At 59.8% G+C, this 16,520-nt stretch overlaps 1 protein-coding gene and 1 long non-coding RNA gene across 4 annotated transcripts; one reads left to right on the top strand and one right to left on the bottom strand.

Annotated features, from left to right (window-relative positions):
• Positions 1-3,261: 3,261 nt before the first annotated feature.
• MYADM (myeloid associated differentiation marker) lies at positions 3,262-13,665 on the bottom strand. Of its 3 annotated transcripts, none has more exons than XM_036318506.1 (3): positions 13,500-13,665; positions 9,517-9,582; positions 3,262-5,673 (listed from the first exon to the last, which is right to left on the bottom strand). In XM_036318506.1, exon 3 carries the CDS (start codon positions 5,669-5,671, stop codon positions 4,715-4,717), a length of 957 nt encoding a protein of 318 aa, XP_036174399.1. In that variant the 5' UTR covers positions 5,672-5,673; positions 9,517-9,582; positions 13,500-13,665; the 3' UTR covers positions 3,262-4,714. The 3 variants fall into 3 exon arrangements, with proteins under 3 accessions (XP_036174399.1, XP_036174397.1, XP_036174398.1); XM_036318504.1 differs by lacking the exon at positions 13,500-13,665 and adding an exon at positions 11,630-11,762; XM_036318505.1 differs by lacking the exon at positions 13,500-13,665 and having other exon boundaries at positions 9,517-9,752.
• LOC118660964 lies at positions 9,983-15,150 on the top strand. The gene is made up of 3 exons (XR_004969115.1): positions 9,983-10,135; positions 14,586-14,709; positions 15,059-15,150. It is a non-coding gene; the product is annotated as an uncharacterized LOC118660964 (long non-coding RNA).
• The last annotated feature ends 1,370 nt before the right edge of the window (positions 15,151-16,520 follow it).

Raw genomic sequence — 16,520 nt, forward strand, 5'->3', positions numbered from 1 at the left:
GCCTCTCTGGGCCTTGGGTGGGGGCCGCTCCCTAAATCCTCCCTCTCTCTCTACCTGTCCTTGCAAATGCCTCCCTCTCTCTACCTGTCTTTGCAAATGCCTCCCTCTCTCTCTACCTGTCCTTGCAAATGCCTCCCTCTCTCTCTCTACCTGTCCTTGCAAATGCCTCCCTCTCTCTCTACCTGTCCTTGCAAATGCCTCCCTCTCTCTCTACCTGTCCTTGCAAATGCTCCCTCTCTCTCTCTACCTGTCTTTGCAAATGCCTCCCTCTCTCTCTCTACCTGTCTTTGCAAATGCCTCCCTCTCTCTCTACCTGTCTTTGCAAATGCCTCCCTCTCTCTCTCTACCTGTCTTTGCAAATGCCTCCCTCTCTCTCTCTACCTGTCCTTGCAAATGCCTCCCTCTCTCTCTACCTGTCCTTGCAAATGCCTCCCTCTCTCTCTACTTGTCTTTGCAAATGCCTCCCTCTCTCTCTACCTGTCCTTGCAAATGCCTCCCTCTCTCTCTACCTGTCCTTGCAAATGCCTCCCTCTCTCTCTCTACCTGTCTTTGCAAATGCCTCCCTCTCTCTCTCTACCTGTCTTTGCAAATGCCTCCCTCTCTCTCTCTACCTGTCTTTGCAAATGCCTTGGGCTCTGTCTCTGAGTGTCTCTCTGTCTCTCGGTGACTGGGTGTCTCTGTCAATCACCCCCGCTGTGTCTTTCTCTAGGAGAGTTCATTTCTCTCTCAACCCTGGCCATCTTTTTTTTTTTTTTAAAGATATTTCAAAGAAGGGAGAGAGAGAGAGAGAGAAACATCAATGATGAGAGAGACTCATTGACTGGCTGCCTCCTGCACGCCCCACACTGGGGATCGAGCCCGAAATCCGCGCATGTGCCCTGACTGGGAATCGAACCCGGGACCTCTTGGTCCATGGGAGGAGCTCAATCCACCGAGCCAGCCGGTCTTGGTAAATGCATTTTGTCTCAGTCCCTCAGTTCGCCTGCTTGACGCTTCCTCTCTCCCTGCAGTGCCTCTCCTAACCCAATCCCTCCTCTGTTCCTGGGGGGCGGCGGTCTCGCTCCCTCTCGCCCCCCATCTTTGTCCCTTTCTCGCCCGCTTCTACCTGCGTCTCTGACTCTATGAACCTCTCTTTGCACCTTGGGGTGGGGTCTCTCCCTCCCTCTTGCTGCGATTCAGTCCCTGTCCCTCTCCGGCTCTGGAGTTCTCTGCGCAGCTGTTCGAGGGTTTTTTTTTTTTGGGGGGGGGGGTCTCTCCGAACGTGACGTCGGCCCTGCGGGTCCCCTCCTGCCGCCACCGCCTCGCCCGCCCCGGCCCCTCCACCTGCGTCCCTCTCTGGTCGTGCTCCTTCCCTCCCGCCAGCTCGCGCTGGGAGCCCCGCTGTTGCCAAGGGCAACCACGGCCCCGCCCTCGGCTGCGGGGCGCAATGCATCCTGGGACTCGTAGTCCAAGTCTGCGGACCGCCTGTTTTCACTACGCGGCTGAGAACTTCCTCTCCCGGCATGCTCCGCGAGACGGAGCGGGGCGCTGGGGCGGCGCCTGGGGACTTGGGGCGCCCACCGCACTTGGTTTGGGACTTTTGGGGGTCGGGGTCCGCCTTCCCGAAGCCGAAGGGGCGGGGGAGAGAATCCGAGTCCGCTCCCAATGACCCCAACATGGGATCCGCTGGCCTTCCGGCCACCCCAGGTCCGCCGTGCCCCAGAGCAGATGGGGGTGGGGGTGGCCCTGAAACCTGACCTCGGAATCCCACCGCGCTCGGTCCCAGCGCTCCCGGGGTCCTTCCCGGTCGTCTACGTCTCACCCCCGGGTTTTAAAGCGAGTCTCTCCGGCGCCTGCCAGGAGGGGTGCAAGCATGGGGTGCGGGTGGGGAGGAGACGCCCTTCGGGGAGGCGGGGGTTGGTACAGGTCAGTTTTGGGGTGGACACTGCAGAGATCAAAAGAAGCCATCCCTCACGTAAAGGGGTGCCCCTGTTCCGGTCAGCCCTCCCCCCTCTTCCGGCGAGACCCTCCCCTCCTTTGCAACCTCTCTTCCCAGCCGCTTTGCAGGTGTAGGTGCGGGACCTGGGTGGCGCGGCCCTGGAATTTCCCGGGATTTCTACGGCGCCGATAATGCTCCTTGGGCTGGAGAAACCGCAGGATGACCCGCTGTGGGACAGGGACTCCTTTGATCGATCTTGTCGAGGTCGCCATTCGCCAGGTGTGGCAGGGGGCTCGGGTCTGAGAGCGGGATGTGGGCAGGGTCACCCTGGAGGCCTTGAATGCCGGGCTGAGCGGCTTTGGTATTGCCCAGGGGCAAGGCGGGATGGGATATGGAAGGATGAGCGCAGCGGAGGGCAGGATCCCACCGGGATGTTGAAAGCACCCTCGAGGCCAAGGTGGGCGGGAGGCAGGAGGGTCAAGGAGGGGGCTGGGTCAGGAACCTGGAGCAGGGGACAGGTACAAAGAGCATGTAGGGTCCCAGCCGGTGTGGCTCAATGGATGGAGCGTAGGCCTGCAGACCAGACCGATGAGTCCCAGGTTCGATCCCAGTCAAGGGCACATGCCCAGGCTGCAGGCTCCATCCCCAGTAGGGGGCGTGCAGAGGGCAGCCTATCAGTGATTCTCATTGATGTTTCTCTCTCTCCCTCTCCCTTCCTCTCTTGAAAACAATAAAAAATGTATTAAGAAATAATTTAAAAATAAATAAAATGTTAAAAAAAATAACATGTAGGAGGAAGAATAGGCAGAGTTTGGTTAGCAACTGACTGACTGAGAGAGGGAACCTGGAGGGCCAGAGAGATGCTGCACGCAGATTAAGACGCTGAATTTCTCAGGTGCTCATGGGACTCCAGGGATGGAGGAATCTTGTTCATTTCCTTCTTTTTTTTTTTTTAAATAGATTTTTATTGATTTCAGAGATGAAGGGAGAGAGAAACATCAACGATGAGAGAAAAGCATTGATCGTCTGCCTCCTGCACACCCCAATTGGGGATCCAGCCTGCAACCTGGGCATGTGCCCTCACCGGGAATCGAACCGTGACCTCCCAGCTCATAGGTCAACGCTCACCCACGGAGCCACACGGGCCCGGCGAGTCTTGTTCGTTTCTATCCTAACTAGCTCTCCTGGTTTGAGAGAGTAATTTGGAAGTCCCAGACTCAACTAGTATTTTTCTGAGGAGGCCAAACTTGTCTCGGCCCCACCCCGTTTCTCCCATCAACCCAGGAACCTGGGCCTCGCCCTGCCTCCCGGAGTCTTCCCCAGTAATAAAGCAAGCACAAGCCTTCCTTTTATCTTTATATTGAGGTAAAAAATAAAATAAAGAACATTATGGATGTGGGGGTCAGGGGGAGGGACAAGGCTTCCCTCTCTAATTGACAGCAGGGGCTGATGGGAACCAGAAGCTCCAGGGAATTTAAAAAAAAAATAAAATATGTATTTATACATTTATATATATATATATCATGTTAGGCGTGTGAGTCCCAGAGAAGCAGGAAGCGGCGGCAGGAAGCGACTAGGCACACAGAAACACACGCGTGTCTCACACACTCAAGCGGTGCAATTCCTCTATGGCGGTAGCAGTCCCCACCTATCCAACCCACCCACAAACCAAAAAAAAAAAAAAAAAAAAGGAACTCTTCCCCTTTAAGGAGAGGACCACCCAGTACTTGTTGCCCTTGTGACAGGAAGAAGAAAAGAAAAATCCCAGGCCTCCCAGCAAAGGCGGCACATGCTCTTTTCAATACTGAGGCCGGAGCCCCACATTCCTGCTCCCCCCACCCCCCAAATACTGCAGACAGCTCAGTACCCAGAGAGTAGTCAGGAGGGAAGGCAGCCACCGTCCTTGGGTCCCTGTAAGACAGCCCGTGGGCAGGGGGTTTTGGTAAGCCTGGCAAAAATTCTGGGGAGACTGGATGCCAGGTGGGGCCCAAGGACCCAGGGTCTGTGATGTAAGCCTCCTGCCCATCCTATATAATAAAGAGCTAATATGCTAATTAGGCTGGACCGGCCAGACGGCCTGGACGACCTTCCCGAATGACCAGTGGGTGGGGCAGCCGGGGCTGCGAGGGCCAAGCCCCTTGCACGAATTTTGTGCATCGGGCCTCTAGTTGGAAATAACTGACCCCCAGGGATTTTTTATTTTTTACTTAAAGGGGAGGCTTTACTATACACCCCCTTCCACTGCGAGAAAAGGGTCCCCCTCGCTAGCTACCCTCCCACCCCCAGAACACACACACACACACATACACACACACGTACACACCTACTAAGGCACAGCCAGCGTGGGCACATGCTTTGGCAATGAGGCCCCGCAGTGGGGGCTGGGGTCTGACCAGCTGCTATGTGGGGTGTGGGGTGTGGGGTGTGGAGCTCAGCACCTTTGGAGTTGGGGTGGCAGTGGGGGGTGACCAAGAAGTCCCAGGGCTCCCGGGGAAAGCGGAAGAAGGGAAGTGGGAAGAAGTGGCACAGGAAACAAGGCAGGCAAGAAAGCAAACAGGGCGGATCGCCAGGAAAGACCGACGAGGGAGGAAAGGAGAGAGAGAGTGAGGAGAGAAAGGCAACACAGGGTGTGGGCAGCCAAAGACGCAGGAAGGGACGGGGACAGAGAGTATGGGGGGGAGAAGCAGGGGACAGAAATGGGAGAGGAGCCCCAGGGGGGAGGACATCGGAGGAGATCAGAACCCGGCAGAGACACCCTGGCAGAGAAGAGGGCGTCGGGAGCTCCGGGACAGCGCCTCAGACCCTGACAAAGACCAGGCGGGCCGAGTACACCAGGTCGGCCACGTAGGCCAGCAGGTTGATGGCCGTCAGAATGGCCACGGCCAGGCGGCGGTCCCAGCCGCACACGTACTGGATGTGGCTGCTCCTGCAGCCGGAATCCCTCCTGCGCTCGGGGACGCCGCCATACCTCTCGTCGAACTGGTAGAGAGGCCAGAGGACCATGGCCGAGGCGTAGAAGAGGACGGAGAGCAGGGCCAGGCCGGACAGGAAGCTGGGGAAGGGGATGGGCAGCGCGTTGGTGCAGTCGAACAGGTTCAGCAGGATGGCCACGGCGGCCAGGATGAAGCAGATGGCGTAGACGGCCACGCACCACTCCAGCGCCGGCTTGTTCTTGTACAGGTAGGGGTCGCTGATGAAGGCGAAGATGATGCAGGCCACGAAGGTCTCCACCACCTTGAGCAGGCCTGGCACGGTGGCCATGTAGCCCGTGATCTCGCCGGGCCGGGCCCGGGTCCAGGCCACCTCGGTGGCGTACGCCACGCACGCGATGCAGGAGAAGGCGGTGGCGGCGATGGCGTGGTCCCTGGTGCGGCCGTGGCCCAAGAACTGGACATAGGTGGTGGGGTAGATGACGGAGGCCGAGAGGCAGAAGAGGGCGGCGTAGCAGGCGTAGGTGATGGGGAAGTTGCGCCAGGACAGCGGGAAGCGAGCCTGGAGCCCGCCCAGCTCCACCACGATGATGATGAAGGTCACGGCGAAGCAGAAGCACCAGGCGAACATGCACCAGTTCCCCGAGAAGCCGACATAGGCGTCCACGCTGGCCACCAGCGAGAAGGCCACGCAGGTGGAAAGCAGCTGGAGCAGACGGAGCAGGCCCAGGGGCTGGTACAGCGACCGAGGCGACCCCAGGACGGTCGGGGAGGCCGAGGAGGATGTGGTCGTGATGGTCGTGCGGGTCACCGTCACCGGCATGGCTGCGAGGAGGACAGAAGGCGTCCTAAGCAGGTTCCAGCCAGGAGAATTCATGCCCCTGGCCTCTGCCGGCCCCGGGCGGGGGGGGGGGGGGGGGGGGGACAAAGGAACCCGGACTGCAGCTGGGGGGTATCCCTGATGCAGGCCTTTCAGTTGGTGAACCTGGTGGCAGCCTCCTCCTGGCCTCTGGCCGCAGGTGTCCCACCTCGCACGTCAGAGCCCAGGAGTTCTCTCCTTGTCAAGACACTCCCTTCTGCCCTGACTGGTTTGGCTCAGTGGATAGAGCGTCGGCCTGCAGACTCAAGGGTCCCAGGTTCGATTCCAGTCAAGGGCATGTACCTTGGTTGCAGGCACATCCCCAGTAGGGAGTGTGCAGGAGGCAGCTGATCGATGTTTCTCTCTCATCGATGTTTCTAACTCTCTCTCCCTCTCCCTTCCTCTCTGTAAAAAATTAATAAAATATATTTAAAAAAAAAAAAAAAAAAGACACTCCCTTCCTCTCCCTGGGACCCACCCCCTGTGAAAGCACAGAGCTCTGGGGGATGGAGGGAAGGTCGGAGAAGGTAAAGGGTGGATAAATGATAATGGAAGGAAATGATGTGGGGGGGTGTAATAAACACACAACACAATCTATATATACAAAAAGGCCTAAGTGGCCATTACGACCAGCTGACCAAAAGACCGCTCCACAGGTCGCTATGATATGCACTGACCATCAGGGGGCAGACGCTCAATGCAGGAGTTGCCCCCTGGCAGTCAGTGCGCTCCCACAGCCAACCTCCCATGGTTTCTCCCCCCAGGCTGGCAGGCCTCCATCAGCCCCTATCGGGACTTGGCAAGATGGCCCCTATTGCCCCAATCACTGGCCAGGCCGAGGGACCCCACCTGTGCACGAATTCGTGCACCGGGCCTCTAGTACACAGATAATATATCATTGTATTCCTGAAACCTATACTTTTATCAACCAATGTCACCCAATAAATTCAATAAATAAATTAATTTAAAAATCCACAGAGCTTTTTCTTTTCTTTTTCTAATTTACTGATTTTAGAGAGAGAGAAGAAGGGAGAGAGGGAGAGAGAAACCAATCTGTTGTTCCACTCACATGCATTCATTGGTTCAGTCTTTTTTTTTTTTTAATATATTTTTATTGATTTTTTTACAGAGAGGAAGGGAGAGGGATAGAGAGTTAGAAACATCGATGAGAGAGAAACATCGGATCAGCTGCCTCCTGCACACTCCCTATTGGGGATGTGCCCACAACCAAGGTACATGCCCTTGACCGGAATCGAACCTGGGACCCTTGGGTCCGCAGGCCGACGCTCTATCCACTGAGCCAAACCGGTCAGGGCCATTGGTTCAGTCTTGTATGTGCCCTGACTGGGGAGCAAACCAGCAACCTTGGCGTATCGCGATGACAGTCTAACTAACTGATTTACCAACCACAGAGCTTTCTTCCCACAGACACGCAAGGCTGCCCTCCTTCTCCCAGGGACTCAGCCACCCAGCATTCAGGACTGGACGCTAGCCCAGCCTGTGTGGCTCAGTGGTTGAGCGTTGACCCATGATCTAAGAGGTCATGGTTTGATTTCCAGTCAGGGCACATGCCTGGGTTGCAGGCTGGATCCCCAGTAGGGGGCGTATAGGAGGCAGCGATGGATAAATTTTCTCTCATTATTGATGTTTCTATCTCTCCCTCTCTCTTCTCTCTGAAGTCAATTTAAAAAATAAAAAGTATATATTTTTAAAAAGTATGCTCTTTCTCTCTGTCGAGTACTGTGCTCTCCATATTAAAAAAGAAACCCTAGCTGGTGTGGCTCAGTGGACAGAGCAATGGCCTGCAGACTGAAGGGCCCCAGGTTTGATTCTGGTCAAGGGCACATGCCCAGGTTGTGGGCTTGATCCCCAGTGGAGGGCATGCAGGAGGCAGTTAATCAATGATTCTCTCTCATCATTGATGTTTCTAGTTCTCTCTCCCTCTCCCTTCCTCTGTGAAATCAATAAAAATATTTTTTTTTTAAAAATTTGCTCTAAAGCAACCCCTCCCGTGTCTCCCCACCACCCCTGTCAGAACAAGAGGCTATGCTCTTATGACCTCTTAACAGCCATCCCTCTCTTAACTTCCCCGCTTTGGGGCGCCCAGGGCTCTGCACCCCAGCCTCTGTGCCTAACTTCCTCTTGACCTAAGGCAGCGGTTCTCAACCAGTGGGTCGCGACCCCTTGGGCGGTCCAACGACCCTTCCACAGGGGTCGCCTAAGACCCTCCTGCAGATCGGATATTTACATGACGATTCATCACAGTAGCAACATGACAGTGATGAAGCAGCCACGAAAATAATGGTATGGCTGGGTCACCACATGAGGAACTGTATTTAAGGGGCCGGAAGGTTGAGAACCACTGTCCTAAGGGGACCTAGATATTTCTGGCCTCCAAAAGTTCAGGAGTCCGACCTCCCCAGTGCCTGCATCCTCAGGGACCCACATCTAACCACATCTGGCCTCTGGGTAGCACCGCCCCCCTCCTTCCCCACCCCCACCTCAGAGACCAGGAGCCTCAGGAGAGCTTCAACCCAAAGGAAGTGGAGCTTCCTCTTGCCTGCCCCCCTCCCCCACATGGAGCCCAACCCCCTCAGGACCCCAGCCAGCTAGTTCCCCTCCTTCAGGAAAATTCAGCTCCCAGCCCAGCCCGTGTGGCTCAGTGGTTAAGGATGGCCCATGAACCAAGAGGTCAACAGCTGGATTCCCAGTCAGGACACATAGCCGGGTTGTGGGCTTGATCCCCAGTAGGGGGCGCACAGGAGGCAGCTGATGGACGTTTCTATCTATCCCTCTCCCTCTCTCTCTCTCTAATAAATAACACTTTTTTTTTTTTTTTTTTAAGAAATTCAGCTCCCAGATTCTAAACTGTCCAGTGGCCCGGCCCTTCCACTGCAATCCCCAGGCCTCCGCGTTATGTAGCTTCAGACCTCGGGGTTCCCAGCCCTCCGCAGCCAGCACACCAGCCAGCCACCTGCGCTGGAACCTGGGCTTCCTCCCCCGCCCTCCAGGCCCTATAAAGGCTCCCTTATCAGCTGCTGCTCCTAGAAGCTTAGAAGGCCTCTCCCACCCTCAGGGAAATAAACTTCCCCTTCTGGGGTCAGAGCCAGCAAAGCAGGCTCTACCCACCTGGGCGCCCAATCCCCTGCACAGCAGCTCCCCCAATTTCCAGCCCCCACCCCACCCCCCGCCCCCTGGACACAGGAGCCCAGTCCACACACACGCCTTCTTCAGATACACACGTGTGGAGCCCCACTCCTTGGAGAGCAAGCTCCCAGATATATTTCTCAGGATCTAGGAGTCAGAGAGACACTCTGCCTCCAGGCCCTCCTCCCTTAGACCCGGGAGTCCAGGCCCCCATTCCCTCCTCCCTCAGACCCAGGAGCCCAGGCCCCAGCCCCTCCTCCCTCAGACCCAGGAGCCCAGGCCCCCAGCCTCCTCCCTCAGACCCAGGAGTCCAGGCCCCCAGCCCCTCCTCCCTCAGACCCAGGAGCCCAGGCCCCCAGCCTCCTCCTCCCTCAGACCCAGGAGTCCAGGCCCCCAGCCCCTCCTCCCTCAGACCCAGGAGCCCAGGCCCCCAGCCTCCTCCTCCCTCAGACCCAGGAGTCCAGGCCCCCAGCCCCTCCTCCCTCTGACCCAGGAGTCCAGGCCCCCAGCCCCTCCTCCCTCTGACCCAGGAGCCCAGGCCCCCAGCCTCCTCCCTCAGACCCAGGAGCCCAGGCCCCAGTCCCTCCTCCCTCTGACCCAGGAGCCCAGGCCCCAGTCCCTCCTCCCTCTGACCCAGGAGCCCAGGCCCCCAGCCCCCTTACCTGCGGTCTTAGCTGAGGACCCCGACGGAGAACGATCTGGCTGCCGAGGCGGCTGAAGTCAGACACCTGGAAAAGGTTCGTCAGAGCATGAGACGGAGAGAGAAGACGTCAGCGTCCAGCTCAGCCCAGCTCCGCCCTCGGAGACCCAGGCGACAGCCCGGCCCGGCCCGGGCGAGAAGGCTCCCCCCGCCCCTAGGAGACTCAGCAGCCGCTCCGGCCACACCTCCCGGCCGAGGCAGCCCCACCTCTCCCTCCCTCTACCCCCACCCCCACCCCGTCTCCCAATCGCGGGGGTGGAAACCCAGGCCACTGGGCGAAAGTGCGGGCTCCGCGAGGCGTGGGCGTGTGTGCGCCCGGCCCCGCCCCGTCGGGGGAGGGCCCTGGGCGGAGGCTGCGGGGCGGCCAGCCGGTCTGAGCCGCGTCTCCGGCCTTATAAGGACTCAAGTCAGCCCGGCCACCAGGAATGCGGCTGGGACCCCCGCCCCGCGCCGGCCTCCGGGGTGACCCGCCCCGCTCGTCGGTGGGAGGGGTGGGGGGGAGGGGGACATAGGGCGGAGAACCTGGACTCCAGGTCCCAGATGGAAGGGCCTGGGACCCACGTTTCTGGGACGTTCACCCTGTGAGTTCTGGGTCCCTCTGAGGATGGGCGGGGCGCCTGGTCCCCGAGGAGGGCCTCCAAGAGAGGGGTGAACGGGAACCCGGACCCGGGGATTGCCTGGCAGAGACCCCCGCCTCCAGGCCTGGAGTTGCGCCCCGCTTTGGAATGGAGAACAGAGATAGGGAGTCACACCTCCACCTCCTCCGGGAAACAGGGTGTCCCCGGGGCCACCTGGGAGGTGCCGCCCCCGGCCCTTCCCTCCCGGGCCCGTTAGGAGGAAGTCGGGGCCCCCCCGGAGGAAGGGGACGGGCCTCCGCGCCCCAGAGGTCGCGTGGAGAGCGGCCACCTCCAGGGTCGCCGAGGCGCAGCTCGGGAAGGCGTGGACGGAGGAGGGAGAGGAATGCCCCCTCGGACGGCCCCGGAGGCACCCCGCCCTCTCCCGCCGCCAGGCCGAGCGCCACACCCCGTCCCTCTGCAGACAGAGGGTGGCGCCCGAACCCCAGCATGTGCTCTCCACACCAGGGCGCCGGCCCCAGCCTGGTCCCCCCTCGGCCTCCCGGCGCGGGCTGCCCGGCCCCGTCCGCGCTCTGGGAGCACCCGTGCCGGACCTCAGCCTGGCCGCTCCAGTCCCCAGGTTCCGATTCTGTGCCCAGGACGGGAAGGTCCAACATCCTCACCCCCAGCCACACGCGTTCCCGAACTCAGGACTCCCGCTCCAAGCTCCTCCCCGCCCGAGCACTTCCCCGCACCGGGTTCCAGCCCAGTCAAACCGGATCCCAGGAGTCCCAGCCCCCTGAGCCCTCAGACCCAGGAGTCCTGGTCCCCAGCCTCCTCCCTCAGACCCAGGAGTCCAGGCCCCCAGCCTCCTGATCCCTCAGACCTAGGAGTCCTGGTCCCCAGCCTCCTTCCTCAGACCCAGGAGTCCTGGTCCCCAGCCTCCTCCCTCAGACCTAGGAGTCCTGGTCCCCAGCCTCCTCTCTCAGACCCAGGAGTCTAGGCCCCCAGCCCCTCTTCCCTCAGACCCAGGAGTCCTGGTCCCCCAGCCTCCTCCCTCAGACCCAGGAGTCCAGATCCCCCAGCCTCCTCTCAGACCCAGGAGTCCAAGCCCCCAGCCCCTGCTCCCTCAGACCCAGGGGTCCTTGTCCCCCAGCCTCCTCCCTCAGACCCAGGAGTCTAGATCCCCCAGCCTCCTCTCAGACCCAGGAGTCCAAGCCCCCAGCCCCTGCTCCCTCAGACCCAGGAGTCCTTGTCCCCCAGCCCCTCCTCCCTCAGACCCAGGAGTCTAGGCCCCCAGCCTCCTCCCTCAGACCCAGGAGTCTAGGCCCCCAGCCTCCTCCCTCAGACCCAGGAGTCCAGGTCCCCAGCCTCCTCCCTCAGACCCAGGAGTCCAGGTGTCCAGCCCTCTCCTCTCCAGAACCCGAATCTGGCTCCGCCCCAGTCTTTCTAGGGACTCAGACACCCTGAATCCCAGCCCATGTCTCCTTCGCACCCAAGAATCCTGGACCGCAGCCTCACCTCGCAGGTTTGCGGCGGCGGCGGAGTGGAAGCCGGGGCGACAGCTGCAGCCTGGAAGGGTCTGCGGACTGGGTGGGGATGGCGGGTGGGTGGGGAGCGAGCGCGGGCGGAGCCGAGGGACGGAGGGAGGGCGGGGTCGGCGCGCGGGGCCCCGGCGGCAGAACGGGACTCCCCTAAGCCAGGGCTACCCCAGCCCCGCCCCGGGGCGGGGCCAACGCAAGACCCCGCCCCCGGGGCATCATTGCACCTCGCCTGCCGGAGGAGGGGAGGTGGAGGAGGGGGATGGAGGGCTGAGGTCACCGTCGCCATGGTGACAAAACAGGAAGACACAACAGCTGGCGGAGTCGGGGCTCCTGGGGGCTGCCCCCCCCCGACGCAGCCTCGGCGCACAGTCTCCAGGGGAGGCCCGGGAAGGCCGTTGCCATGGCAACCCGCCTGTTTAGGGTTTGTTTAGCACCGAGACCCTCAGCCCAGGTCCCCACCCGAGTCTCCCCCCACGCCCTTCTCCCTCTGCCTCCCTGCCCACTCCCTCCCCGGCCCGCGCCAGCCCGGCCTCCCAGGAATGGACGAAACCTTGGGCATCGGGGTCGCACGCCGCGGGGACGGATGGCCACCCGGCCTCAGTGTAATGCGGCGGTTCTCAGCCTCGGCTGCCCATGAGAATCACCTGGGAATCTTTTTTAAAATCCTGATTTCTGGGCCTCATCCTCCGGAAAATTCTGTTTCTTTGTGATGGGGTGAGGCCACAGCATGAGTAACAAAGAAACTGAATTTCCGGAGGATGAGGCCCAGAAATCAGGATTGATTGATTTATTTATTAATATATTTTTATTGATTTTTTTACAGAGAGGAAGGGAGAGGGATAGAGAGTTAGAAACATCGATGAGTGAGAAACATCGATCAGCTGCCTCCTGCACGCCCCCTACTGGGGATGTGCCCGCAACCAAGGTACATGCCCTTGACCAGAACCGAACCCGGGACCCTTCAGTCCGCAGGCCGAGGCTCTATCCACTGAGCCAAACCAGCCTGGGCCAGAAATCAGGATTTTTTTTTAAAAAAAACTCCCAGGTGATTCTCATGGGCAGCCGAGGTTGAGAACCGCTGGTTGAGTGGGATCTGCGGGCTGGGGTCTCTGGCTCCTGGGGCCTCGGAGGACGAACGCAGTGCCGATCCCGAGGCTTCAGGAAGTTTCTGGGCTGAGGTCCCCAACTCCTGGGTCCCCCCAAAAGAACAGGGGCTGGATGTCTATACTTCAGGATCCGAGGGTCCCCGAATGGTTCTTGACACTGGGGCTCGCGGTGCCAGGACCGGGGGGAGGGCTGGAGCCCTGGGTCCCAGATGGCACCGTCGGGGGAGCGGGGGAGGGGTGTTGGCAGCCAGATCCCGGGGACCTAGGGCGGTGGGCGGTGGGAGCTGGGCGCCGCCTCGCCTCCCGGGCTCCACGGGACGCCCAGGCGGGGGGCCCAGCTTCTTGGCTCCGGAGCAGCCGCAGCTCAGACGCCTGGGCTTCCCGGGCAGACGCGGTTCCGAGTCCTCCCGGGTCCGGAAGGCTGAGCTATTTTGGGCCCGCGATCCAGCCTCGGGGAGGGGGCGGGGAGGTAGGGGGGAGCCCGGGAGCGGACGGAGCGCGGGGGCTGGGGGCGCGGGATCCAGGTCCCTGCAGGAGGGGAGGGGCCCCGGGGACCGGCGGCCGGTCCCGGAGCGGGCGGGGCTGCGGGTCCTGATCCAGGGGCGGCTCTGCGGCTCTGACCCGGGTGGACCGAGCCGGGAAGCCCGGGAGCTGCAGGGCTGGCGGCCGGGCCCGGGGTCGGCGGGGCGGGGCGGGGCGGGGACCGGGGACCGGGTCCCCCCCTGCGGGCCGTGCACTCACCGCGCGCTGCAGTCCCGGGCGCGGCCTGGCTCCCGGCAGCCGCGGGGCGGGGCCTGGCGGCGGCTGCGGATGCTCCCGGCGCTGGGCTGACGGGCGCTGACCCGGCCGCGGCCGCTGGGCACCGTCCAGGCCGGGGCGGCGGAGGCTTGGAGGCCGAGCCCCGCAGGGGAAGCGGCGGGAGAGGCGGAGGGAGGGGTCGGTGGGGTCCCGGAGCTCTGTCCACGGGGCTGCGTGCCCTACGGAGATGGGTGGGGCTGGGGGGGTGGGGGCGCTAGATGCTGCAGGCTCTGCAGAAATGGGGGGTAGGAGAGGGGGGAGAGGGATTGGAGCCTGTATGCCCAGTTATTTAAAAAATTTTTTTAGCCCTAACTGGTTTGGCTCAGTGGATAGAGCGTCCGCCTGCGGACTGAAGGGTCCCGGGTTCGGTTCCAGTCAAGGGCATGTACCTGGGTTGCGGGCACATCCCCAGTAGGGGGTGTGGAGGGGGCAGCTGATCGCTGTTTCTAACTCTCTATCCCTCTCCTTTCCTCTCTGTAAAAAATCAATAAAATATATTTTTAAAAAATATTTTTATTGATTTTAGAGAGGAAAAAGAGAGAGATATCAATGCTGAGAGAATCATTGATCGGCTGCCTCCCGCACGCCCCACTCTGGGGATCGAACCCGCAACCCGGGCATGTGCCCTGGCCGGGAATCAAACCGTGACCTCCTGGTTCATAGGTCGACGCTCAACCACTGAGCCACACGGGCCGGGCTGTATGCCTAGGTTTGTGCCCCTGCAAACGGATAGGCACAAACCCTCTCTGTCATCCCCCTCCCTGCCTAGGGATGGGGGGGTGTCTCCGTGAACCCCGCATTAGGACACACAGGAGTCAGGGCGTGGGGTCAGTTAGAGGTTCTCCGGGCACAGCCCCAAGTCCTAGTCACAGCCCTGGTTGGCCCCCAGGGTAAGCAGCATTCTCCCCACCCCCTCCTTCCTGTCCCTCTTTGCCTTACCCCTCGGTGGCCCTCCTGAGATACCCCAAAAAGTGCAGGGGCGGTCCCCACGCACACACCTCACTATTCTGTGTGTTCACTGACCGTTAGGCACGAACCTGCAACCGCAGGGTTCAGGGCGGCGGGAACCAACAGGAAGCAAACATTGACAGAGTGAGTCATCGGGTGTGACCCTGAGAGAAGTGAAACCTCAGGTCCCTTCCTGGTAATGTGGGTAAGTGTGGCAGCGTGGCTGGGCCCTGGCCCTGAGCGGCTGTCTGTCTGTCTTGTTTGTCTGTCCGGGGAGGACAACACCCAGCCCAGCGCTGTGGTCTGCAGCCTGGCACTGTACCCGGGCCTCACACAGGCCGGGCCTCTGTTCCCTGAGGCTGGCTGCTTTGGGGTGATGGAGTACAGGACCCGCCCGCCCGCCCACTGACTTCCTCCTAAACCCAGTTCCTTGATCAGGAGCCATACGGGTCGATTAGCATGAGGTGAATGGGGCCATTGAGGGCGCGCCCAGACGCTGCTGTTGGCAGGAGGGTTGCAAGGCTAGGAAAGCAAAAGAGGTCCAATTATTCCAGGGAGGAACACTCACTGTCCACAGGAGATGGAGGGGCCCATCTGAGACCACAAATTCCTTCATTATCATGTTAATTGTTCCTGCACCACCTAAGTATGTGTCCATTATTTTACTTTTTATCCAATCCCAGGGGTCCGTCCCCCCCCCCCCCCCCCGCCCCAGCTTTGCTTTCTCCCGCCTCTCTAGTCTATCACTAATGGATTTCATGTACCCCACCTGCGTCCCTTTCCTTTGATTGCAGTGTATAAATACAGATGTAACCTGCCAATCTCCGGAGCATTATCTCAATGCGTTGAGCTTCTGCTTTCCGGCATATGTCGACAGTTTGGCTCAAATAAACTCACAAAAATCTTTACAGGTTTCAATGGTTTTTTTACGTCAACAATGGAAAAATATCCTCGGGTGAGGATGAACAACTAATAATAATAAAATAACTGTTCATGCGCCTGCCCCTTCAGCGAGCACTGGGGAGAGATGCTGACCGACAGCCACAGCGCGGTCACCGGACCTGCCCCACGGCTCAGCACTCTGTGTAATAGAGGTTTTGAGGGGAGAGTCCCCCTGGGATACAGATGAGCTGCTTCTCGATCCTGACACCGCGTGTGTGTGGGTTTGTCTCTCTGTTTCACACCAACACCCAGTTCTCCGACTCTGGTCCGTTCTGTATCCGGGTTGGCTAACGACCTGGAGTCAGCGTCAGGTCAGGCCCGGCAGGTGAAGTGAGGGCTCAGTGCCACCAGAACCACCGCGCCCCCCCCCCCCGCCGCCCGACTTCAGATGCCAATCACAAGTCCCAGGCCGCCCCTGCTTCTGACTGGGGTTTCCCGTGACCCCTCCCAGGTTTGACAGTTTGCTAGAATAAGGGCTCCTAGAACCCTGGAAGGCACCTTACCACACAGATCTCTCCATCCTCTGGGTTCTTTGGGAAGTTTCATTCATTCATCAGCAAATACAGGGTGGGGCCGAAGTGGGCTGAGAGGCCTGGCCCTGTTGCTCAGTGGTTAGAGCGTCGGCTCAGCTCACACACCGAAGGGTCGCAGGTTCGATTCCTGGTCAAGGGCATGTACCTGGGTTGCAGGTTCTACCCCCAGCCCCAGTTGGGGCATGTGCGGGAGGCAGCCAATCGGTGTGTCTTTCTCACGTGGATGTTTCTCTCTCTCTCTTTCTTCCTCCCTGCCTTCCACTCTCTCTAAAAGTGTCCTCCAATGAGGATTTACCAAGAACAACAAAAGTAGGTTTACAGTTGTTTGTATGGAAAACAATACTGTAATTAATAGGTAATAATACAAGAATAAACTCTTGTGCACGCCTGTAAACCTGCATTACAACGTTTTAAATGTTTTTATTGATTTTAGAGAGGGGAGAAGGGAGAGGGAGAGGGACATTGATTGACTGCCTCCTGCATGCCCCTACTGGGGATCGAGCCCACAACCCAGGAATCGAACCAGCAACCTCTTGTTTGC

The sequence above is a fragment of the Myotis myotis genome, unplaced genomic scaffold (genome assembly GCF_014108235.1).
Source record: "Myotis myotis isolate mMyoMyo1 unplaced genomic scaffold, mMyoMyo1.p scaffold_m19_p_70, whole genome shotgun sequence".
NCBI classification, from domain to species: domain Eukaryota; kingdom Metazoa; phylum Chordata; class Mammalia; order Chiroptera; family Vespertilionidae; genus Myotis; species Myotis myotis.